This window comes from Danio rerio, chromosome 24 (assembly GCF_052040795.2).
Source record: "Danio rerio strain M-AB ecotype USA chromosome 24, GRCz13ab, whole genome shotgun sequence".
In the NCBI taxonomy this organism is placed as follows: Eukaryota; Metazoa; Chordata; class Actinopteri; order Cypriniformes; family Danionidae; genus Danio; species Danio rerio.
The window spans coordinates 314,394-325,000 of record NC_141044.1 but is presented as its reverse complement, the minus strand read 5'-3'; the positions used below and the strand labels follow the sequence as shown (position 1 = coordinate 325,000).

General features: G+C 35.9%; 1 protein-coding gene across 1 annotated transcript in view; it reads right to left on the bottom strand.

The window, feature by feature from the left end:
- si:dkey-225n22.4 overlaps positions 1 to 10,607 on the bottom strand; it is a 45,452-nt gene that overhangs the window by 17,783 nt on the left and 17,062 nt on the right. The window contains exons 13-16 of the mRNA XM_087308994.1: positions 10,329 to 10,382; positions 10,013 to 10,060; positions 8,737 to 8,790; positions 8,375 to 8,428 (exon numbers count right to left, since the gene is read on the bottom strand). Of these exons, the coding sequence (XP_087165120.1) occupies positions 8,375 to 8,428; positions 8,737 to 8,790; positions 10,013 to 10,060; positions 10,329 to 10,382 (210 nt within the window). The remainder of the gene's footprint in view (positions 1 to 8,374; positions 8,429 to 8,736; positions 8,791 to 10,012; positions 10,061 to 10,328; positions 10,383 to 10,607) is intronic.

Sequence of the window (10,607 nt, the reverse complement as noted above, 5' to 3'; positions counted from 1 at the left end):
TAGCTCCAGTGAGGGACCACTCTTGGTCTGCAGAGTGATACGGCTGTGGTCATGCATACACACTAATTTTCCTTCAGCTTAGTCCCTTATTTATTAGGGAGTGCCACAGCGGAATGAACCGCCAGCTATTCCAGCATTTGTTTTACACAGCAGAAGCCCTTCAAGCCACAACCCAGTACTGGGAAACATCAATACACCTTCACACACACACACCCTCATACACACACACCCTCACACACACCCTCACACACACCCTCACCCTCACCCTCACCCACACCCACACCCACACCCACACCCACACGCACACACACGCACGCACGCACGCACGCACACACACACACACACACACACACACACACACACACACACACACACACACACACACACACACACACGCTACGGCCAGTGTAGTTGATCAGTTCCCCTATAGCGCATGTGTTTGGACTGTGGGGGAAACCGGAGCACCCGGAGGAAACCCACACCAACACGGGGAGAACATGCAAACTCCACACAGAAACACCAACTGACCCAGCCGAGACTCAAACCAGAGACCTTCTTGCTGTGAGGCCACAGTGCTGACCACTGAGCCCCCTTTGTTTAAATTCAGCCCATGTAAATTGTTTGCAACCTTTTAACTTTAAAAATTTACTTTTAAAAATGTAGTAAATGCAATTAATCATGTTTTTCAGTGCAGGATCTGCTCTCTTCTTTTGTCCTCCTCCAGATCCTTACATTCACAAACTGTGTGAAAAGCCAGGAGAAACAGAAACCAAGAGTGTTGTTGTTGTTTTTGAAGATCTCGGCCTTCCAGGACACATAAAAACATCTAAAGCAAGCAAAGCCTTCATTAGCGGAGCAGAAGTGAAACACACACACACACACACACACACACACACACACAAAATGACGGCTCTGACATCTGCACGTGTGTTTGCCAACACTGAACACAGTGAGCACTTTGTGGAAACGATGTTTCAGACATGAAACTGCAGCTTCCGGCTCTCTAATGTATGGCCAGAGTTACACATGCTCACCGTCTAGACAACAAAACCATACATGCACCGTAAATGAGGCTGTGTGTTCACTCAGCACAGGACAACTGCAATAACACGCCTGTTCTGTAAAAGCGTAGCTCATTGCTGTAATACATTCTGTGAAACAACAGTCAGTGTGATCCAAAACAGATGAAAGTGAGTCTGGCGATGCACAGCTGAAGTCAGAATTATTCGCCCTCCTATCAATTCTGTTTTATTTTTCCAATATTTCCCGAATGATGTTGAACAGATTCAGGAGTTGTTCACAGTATGTCTGATAATGTTTGTTCTTCTGGAGAAAGTCTGATTTTTTATTTCAGCTAGAACAAAAGCAGTTTTTAATTGTTTTGAAGCCATTTTAAGGTTAATATTATTGGCCCCTTCAGCAATATTAGTGTTGGATTGTCTCCAGAACAAACCACTGTTATACAATGACTTGCCTAATTACCCTAACTTCATTATAGTTTTGTTTGTCACCTCTAGCTAGCTCTAGTCAAGTTCTATGTACTAAAATGATTCTAAAGTAAAATCAAGCTCAATTATTGCATATTGTTTCTCAGTTTCTGATTTAAAAAAGATCTTAATAATATCTTCAAACTGAAGGAAATCTCTTTGAGAACTGTGCCGGACACTGAGAGTCCAAGAATCTGTGAATCTCTGATCTATGACCCTCTGGCTGGAGTGACGTCTCGACTGCAGAATTACAGTCTTCAGCGTCTGAGAAGTGTGGGGTTTTATATAATTATCCACATTCTCACAGCATTTCTGGATGGAACGCATTCAGACGTATCATTTCAGGTGTACGATGAGCCAGAACGCTTGTTTTCCAAAACATCACTTAAACTCCTGTAAATCCACCGTGTTGATGTGTGGGGAAAGCGCTGGATTAAAACACCGCTGGTCTGGAATGACAGATCAGAGTTCAGCAGGAAATATCCACCATCTCTACATTGAGCTGAATATTACTGATACAGCATCATACCATTCCTCAACATTCATTATTTACTGCAGAACTGTGAATGTTTTACTCTTGGCAGACTTTATGCGGTGTAAATATGTCTATATATATCTACTGTATTAAGTTAAAATGATTAGTTCCTTTGTCCAATATTTCCCGAATGATGTTGAACAGATTCAGGAGTTGTTCACAGTGTTTCCTCTAATATTTGTTCTTCTGGAGAAAGTCTTATTAGTTTTATTTGGGCTAGAATAAAAGCAGTTTTTAATAGTGTTAAAGTCATGTTAAGCTCAATATTATTGGCCCTTCAGCAATATTAGTGTTGGATTGACTCCAGAATAAACCACTGTTATACAATGACTTGCCTAATTACCCTAACTTTACCCTAATTACCCTAGTGAAGCCTTTACATGTCACTGTAAGCTGAACACTAGTGTCTTGAAGAATATCTAGTCTAATATTATGTGCTGTCATCATGATGAAGAGGAAACACATCAGTTATTAGAGATGAGTTATGAACACTATTATGATCAGAAATGTGTTGAACATCACAGAGTTAATGATGTTGATCTTAAAATAGTTTAGAAAGACTAATACTAAAATAATAAAGACTTTCTTCAGAAGAAGAAATATAGCGAGGTTACTGTACAAATGTCCTTGCTCTAGGGAGATATTTTAAAAAAGAAATTACATTTGACAAGCGGATGAGTAATTTTGCCGTCAGTTGTTTACCAGCAGCATGATGATCAGGTCAATCCAGCAAACAAACATTCAGTGTTTCAGTAAATTAACTTACATGTCATTATAGAGACACACCTGCAGAACACTGACACAGGCATCTACATGTGTGCATGAATATTTGTATGTATGCATCTGCATGTGTGTGTATACGTCTGCATATGTGTGTGTGTGTGTGTGTGTGTGCATCTGCATATGTGTTTATACGTCTGCATATGTGTGTGTGTGTGTGTGTTCATCTGCATGTGTGTGTATACGTCTGCATATGTGTGTGTGTGTGTGTGTGTGTGTGCGCATTTGCATGTGTGTGTATATGTCTGCATATGTCTGTGTGCATCTGCATGTGTGTGTGTGTGTGTGTGTGTGTGTGTGTGTGTGTGTATCTGCATGTGTGTGTATATGTCTGCATATGTGTGTGTGCATCTGCATGTGTGTGTGTGTGTGTGTGTGTGTGTGTGTGTGTATCTGCATGTGTGTGTATATGTCTGCATATGTGTGTGTGCATCTGCATGTGTGTGTGTGTGTGTGTGTATCTGCATGTGTGTGTATATGTCTGCATATGTATTTGTGCATCTGCATGTGTGTATATGTCTGCATATGTGTGTATGCATCTGCATTTGTGTGTGTGTGTGTATACGTCTGCATGTGTGTGTGTGTGTGTGTGTGTGTGTGTGTGTGCATCTACATGTGTTATATCTGCATGTGTGTGTATCTGCATGTCTGCATTTGCGTGCATCAGCATGTGTGTATACATCTGCATACATGTGTGTATGTGTGTCTATCTGCACGTATGTGTGTGTACTGCTGCATGTGTGCATCTGCATATCTGTTCACTTCTGCAAAGGTGTGTGTATATCTTCATATGTGTGAGCATCTGCATGTGTGCATGTCTGCATTTGCATGCTTCTGCATGTGTGTGTGCGTGTGTGTATCTACATATGTGTGTACATGTGTGCACGCCTACATATATGTGTGTGTCTGCATGTTTCATCTGCATCAAACCCTCCACATAAAAGTGAGTGTGTGTGTGCGCATGTAAGTTTGCGTCTGTGTGTGTGTGTGTAAGTGTGACGCTCCACACTGAGGTTTGTGGTCTTTTTACAGTCCTGAAACCCAACAACAGCAGTTTTTGACCCAGATCTGGGTTATCTGAGGACTTTATTTCTCCCACTGAAGTGTGGAGTGTGTTTAAAACAGTCGCGCCACCGCAGTGTAAGTGTGAAGAGTATAAAAGTGTTTAGTTTGCCAGCGCTAGTGTTAAACATTTGAGCAGCGCGCAGTAAAATCCAGCAGAATGACGCCGTTTTACACTGAGTCTGCAAACATCACCGCTGCTTTCTGTCAGTGAGCTGATGAAGAGCATTCACAGACCTCTCAGAAACAATCAAGAGTGGAGAAACAGAAGCACGAGGGTTAAGAAAAACTGTTATGCACCTATTATACAGAACTCACTTCTATAAAGGGTTTGAATCAAGTAGTGTGTGTGTGTGTGTGTCAGCGGTGTGTGAGCATCTCCAGCAGCCTCTAATGCTCATCATGAGTGAAGTGTGTTTATTATAATCAGACTTGATACAGAAACACTGTGATTGACATTCTCCCTTTGTACGTGTCATCAGAGGGGGAAAGCCCCGCCCATTAGTGCCCATCTCTCCATCTCATTAGCATAAACAGCAGCCCTGAGTGGGAAGCAGCCGTCTGTCCATTAGCCATTAGAGTGTTTGAGCTGCTGAAGATAATGTCAGCATAGACTCAGAGGATTATAGATGTGCAGTTTTAGATGAAGCAGCGACAGAAGCATGAACACACACTCACACTGAAGCACACATGCACACCTGACCAGCACTCACAATGCTACACCTATATTACATCTGCCACTATGCAGACTTAAAGGCATTGGTAGCTCCGCCCTCTTCTGAAAAGAGCACAATCTCATTTGCATCTAAAGCGACAGTCACCAAAACACCACAATGATGATCAAAGCCTGAAAGGGTCAGATTCAGAGAGCTGGAGAACATTACCTGTGTGCTTTTTACAGCTCAAACTCACACACACACAAGCAGACGCATTTTACAACTCATGTAAAGGGGCAGAATAGGAATAGGTCCCCTTTAAAGAGATGGTTTGGTTGTTTGCAGAGGAAATAAAACAAGGTTTCATTCCTCACAGTCTCTATCATTATTACATCCGAGGAAGATCTGAGTGAAGCTTTATCAGTTAGAGAACTTCATGGAGGTTAAACTCTGGTCACTTTATAAAGTAATTATTATTTTCTTAAATACACAAAACTAAACTTAAATAAATAAAAAATAATTAACATAAAATAAAGTAAATTAAAATGTTTTTTTAATTAAATTTAATTACATTGAATTTAAATATTAAATTAATAATAATAATCATAAATGTAATTTAATAAAAACAATAAAAATTAGCATGTGATTACAGTATTATAATAAATTGACTTTATTTTGATGGTCCCTTTTGGAAGCATTTTGTTGAATTGAAGTTGCATTGCATCTGCATGCCAACTAACTCTCGTTAGATTATCAGTAGACTGTTAGTTTGGGGTTGTGGTTAGTGTAAGTTGACATGTACATGTAAAGTTTCTTATACTCAGTGAAATGTCTGATGAAGGAGCAGAATCAGCAGATATTAAGCAGACAGTGTACTAATACTCAAATGAGAATGAATTGGCATGGAGCTGCAAACTTTTAGTCAACAAAATATGCAAATAGGGACCATCAGAATAAAGTGTTACCCATAAATCTTGCCTAAAACAGTATGCATCAAGTAATTTAATTTGTTCCCATATTCACCAAACAGATATGGCAGAAAACATATTATGACGTTACAATTTGGATTTAAAACATGAAATGAACAAACTATTGTCCTAATGAAGTTGGATTATGAATTATACATCTGCATGTAAATAAACAACACTAGATGCAAACCGGGGAGCGTTTTCCAACAGTAATCAGTGATAAACCATACATACAAAACACTATTCTTTTAAATGATTTCTTTATGGTTTCTTGGCATTTTTATTTTTCTGGACTCTGTTTTACTGGTGAAAATAAACTGCAGTAATAGAAAAATGGCTCGTTTAATTAAACTGAAGTCATTAAAGCTGAACGAATTAACAACGATTTATTAAAGGCTTAACAAATAGATTTCAGAGCCTTGTGAAAAGTTACAAAGAAACATTTGACTTTCATTCCTAATTTAATTATAATTATGGCAATATTGATAAACATAAAACATGTCAGGTCTATTTAATTTATTAACTTCACAATAAAATAATAATAAAGATTAGTAATAACAGAAAGCTTTAATTTAATTTAGCATTTTTGATGACATTTATGATTATCATCAGTGCCAAAAACTGTATTTGCTTCATATTTTTGTGCAAACTAGAGTGCATTCAATATTTTATGCATTTATTTGCAGTATAATTATTTTATAAATTATAAATGTTCAAAATTAATGTGCATATAAAATAAATACATATCAAATAACAAATAACAAATAATATAAATACATAATACTGTCAGTGTTGATCAAATAATCCATTTTAGACTCTTGTGATATTTTAATTGGCCTTAATTCCATTTTAATGTTTTGTTAAATGTTAGGAACATAAATTTAAATGTGGAACATAAAGAATAATAATAATAATAATAATAATAATAGTATGATTTAATTTATTTTGATTTAATGTAATATTTTTGATGACGTGTTATTATCAGTGTGGATTATAAATGTCTATTAATAATTTGCATATCAAATAAATCACATCAAATAACAAATAGTACTGTCAGCATTGATCAAATAACAAATGATGCATTTTTGATCCTGTGATATTTTAATTGATCTTAATTCTATTTAAATGTTTTAATAAATGTTAATAATCATAAATCTAATTGTAATAAATAAACTTCTCAATCCTTTACAAAAGTAAGTCAAGATTAGTAATAAGCTGATTTGATGATCAAGAAACATTTATGATGATTATTATTATCAGATTAATCAATACATTATTTTGTTTATGATTATTATCATCATCATCAGTGCTAAACCGAACAGTCATTTTTTATGATCAATCAGTTATTATTTAATATTTTAATGCATTTATTTGTGGTATAAATCTTTTGTGCATTAAAAATGACAATAATAAATTAATAAATAATTTCAATTAATAAATTGATAAAGGAAAAGCTGCACTTTTTGAACAGCTCAGAAAGGTTTACCCCCTCATCAGAATTGCACAGCTTTGCAGACATTTTATTTAGGTTTAGCGTCTGAACGCTGCCATATGAGGGACATTTCTCAAGCTTTTCTCCTCTTTTTGCAGTGGTCAAGAGGCGGAAAGTCAAATATACACTTCTTATTTCCTACAGAATGAGGATGATGACTTCAAGACGCTTTGCCTAATTTGCAGGACAGACTCGTTTGTCTTGATTCAATAAGTTTGCATAAGTTTACAGACTAAACACTGGACTGAAGGTGGTTCTGGAGGATAAAGCGGCCTGAGTTTTCCATGTCAGCAGTGATTTCTGGCTGTAATTGTGGTAAATCTGCGGTAAACACAAGGGTAAATAATGCATGTGTGTTTGGTTCCTGTAAGCCATTAGCTGGTGTAATGTTCCTGAAAATTAATCAAGCTGTATTTATTATCCCAGAGACGATAAGAGAAGCAGCAGACGATGCTGAACATGCATACGCAAATATAACACTTACACAAATAAATAACACAAGTACAGGCAGACCAAGCTCAAACACTCCGCAACTGAACACAAATCACCCACTATGGTCCTGACCACAATATTCATGTCAAATATGTGTCGCATCTGTGTGGTTCAATAAATTATAGTTTTGAAATCAAAAGTATATTAAATTTCAACCTAAATATATATTTAATTCATAAAAAAACATTAAAAATGTCAATTAAAAGATTCTATTCTTACTTAATTTACTGGAGACTCACTCTGAACAAATCATTTGAATCAGTGAATCATTTACTGAAGAATCAATCTATACAGATCATTTGAATCCGTGAATCATTATTTGAGACTCGTTCTGAAGAGATAATTTGATTCAGTGAATCATTACTTGAGACTCCTTATAGATAATCTGAATCAGTGAATCATTACTGGAATCATTACTCTCAATGGATTGTGTAAGTCAGTGAGTGAATAACTGAAGACTCACTCTAAAAAGATCATTTGAATCAGTGAATTATTTGCAGGAGACTCCCTATGAACAAACCCTTTGATTCAGTAACCCATTTAATTTACACTCATTTGATTCACTGAGCAGATCATTTGAATCAATGAGTTGTTGACTCATTTACATACATCAGTCCAATTCACAAATGAAATGTTCAGTGAACCAGTATATTATAGCAATATTTAGTTTTATAATGCAGTAATATTATGTAAAAGTTTCCTGTCTATGTTAAATGTTAAAATTAAAAACTAATGTTAATGTTAATGTTAAAAACACATGAAGTACCGATGCTTAAAATACAGCATGTGTTAAGTTCAGTAGTGAAGTAAAAAACACTTAGTCACTGTCCACTACTGTTATTATTGGGATATTATGATATTTTACACACATAAGATGATGCTTTCATGATGAAAACACTGACCTGTGCTCCAGCAGGTCCAGGAGGTCCTTCATTCCCTGGGATGCCCGGGACCCCCTGGAGAAACACACACACTTCCATTCAGTTTACTACAGTACATGTTCACTCACATGAATATCAAGTAGATCGGTAGTATTGAGTCTGCATCTCAATTACAGTGAAGATGTTAATTAGACAATTCATCATTTCTTTGCATCTGCTTCTGTGTTTTTGCCATTATTTAACCAAGAAGCCTGATTGAGATTTAAGACCTCTTTTCCAAGATCAAACTGAATAAATGTAGGACACACTGAATACTCTCTGCATTTCTCCTCTCTATATTACAGCAATGTGTTGTAATAGTGTGTAACATTTCACAACATTACCATTAGACCAGGCTTTCCAGGAGGTCCTTGTTCTCCTTTTCCCCCCTGCGCTCCCTGTTTGAAAACACATGCAAAGTTTTGAATTATTATAAGTGCTTATAAAAGCCTTCGACTGATCATCTCTTTATAGAAACACTGTATTTTATATAAATATATAGTCGTGTATGAAATATATATGATCATAACAAAAAAATAATTACTTGGATCTAATTAAAAACGAGGCGACACGGTGACTCACTGGTCAGCACAGTTGGTGTTTCTGTGTGGAGTTTGCATGTTCTCCCCGTGTTGGTGTGGGTTTCCTCCTGGTTCTCCGGTTTCCCCCACAGTACAAACACATGCGCTATAGGGGAACTGGCTGTAGCATATGAGTGTGTGTGAATGAGTGTTTATGGGTGTTTCCCAGTACTGGGTTGTGGCTGGAAAGTCATACGCTGTGTAAAACATATGCAGGAATAGTTGGCGGTTCATTCCGCTGTGGTGACACCAGATAAATAAAGGGAATAAGCCAAATAAAATGAATGAATAATTAGAAGTGGAAGATTTTGTTTTATTGTTCCACATGTTGATTTGTACTGTATTTCCAATGATACTGTCTTTGTATTAAAACCAAGTATTGTATTACTTGTATTACTGAACAAGCAATATATATATATATTTATTATTTTAGAACCCGTTTAACACACTTTAATCTGTTTTTATATTATATTTCTTATACTTGTCTCTTTTATTCCTGCTTTATTTATGTAAAGCACTGTAAATTGCCCCTGTGCATGAAATGTGCTATACAAATAATGGCTAATGATTAAATTGTTATGCAGATTTCTTTTATTACTCCAAAATGTTGGTTTCTATGTAATATCGCAGTATGGAAATATAAAATTTAATGATTTAAAAATATATTACCATTATTATTATTACAATTATTATTCATATAACTATTATGTCTAATTTCATATTAATCCAAATGTTGATTTCCATTGCATTACCAATTTTAATAATCACTGTGTATATATATTTTTTTACAATTAATTTAATTAGTTCTTAGAATATATTATTATCATTAGTAGTAGTAGTATTAATATTATGGATATGCTTAATTATTCCACATATTGATTTGCATCGCATGATTAATTACAATATCACTGTATTAAAAATAACATTTAATTTAATAATTTGTTGCATGCATTATTATCATTAATATTATTATTATTATTTCAGAACCTGAATTCCAGTGGGATATTTTAAATAATATATTATTCATTCCTTTTGATACCTTTTCTCCTGGTAGTCCAGCTATACCAATGCTCGGCTTTGATGCTCCCTGAAACAAACAAAAAAAGCACATTATTTATTGCATAAAAGTACCATTTGTAACTAGTTTGCATATTTAATTAAAGTATATTTGTATAGTGATGTTCATAATAATTATTATAAAAGAAATGTGTGTCTAGCCAATGTCAGACGGCAGCAGTCAGCCTGTTTCTTTACACAAGACAAACAGCATCTCTGTAAACCACTGATCTATTAGTGTATTTACTGTTACTTTAGCTCAGTTCAGGCTTCAGAAAGAGGCTTCAATTATTACGCACCATCGGCCCCGGCGGCCCTGGTCTCCCAGGCAGCCCTTGATCTCCCTGATCGCCCTGGATAATATAAAACACACCAATAAGAATGAAATAAAGGAAACAGCCAGACAACTACAGCTAAACACTGGCCGTTAGATCACTAGACTGAGAACACTATCATGTCACACTAGCTCTGTGTCCATACACACAACACTGCATAAGAATTGGCAGAATATAATACATTATTATACTGAGAACAACACCAATCCGTCAGTCCATCATCACAGTGCTTCAGCATTATTC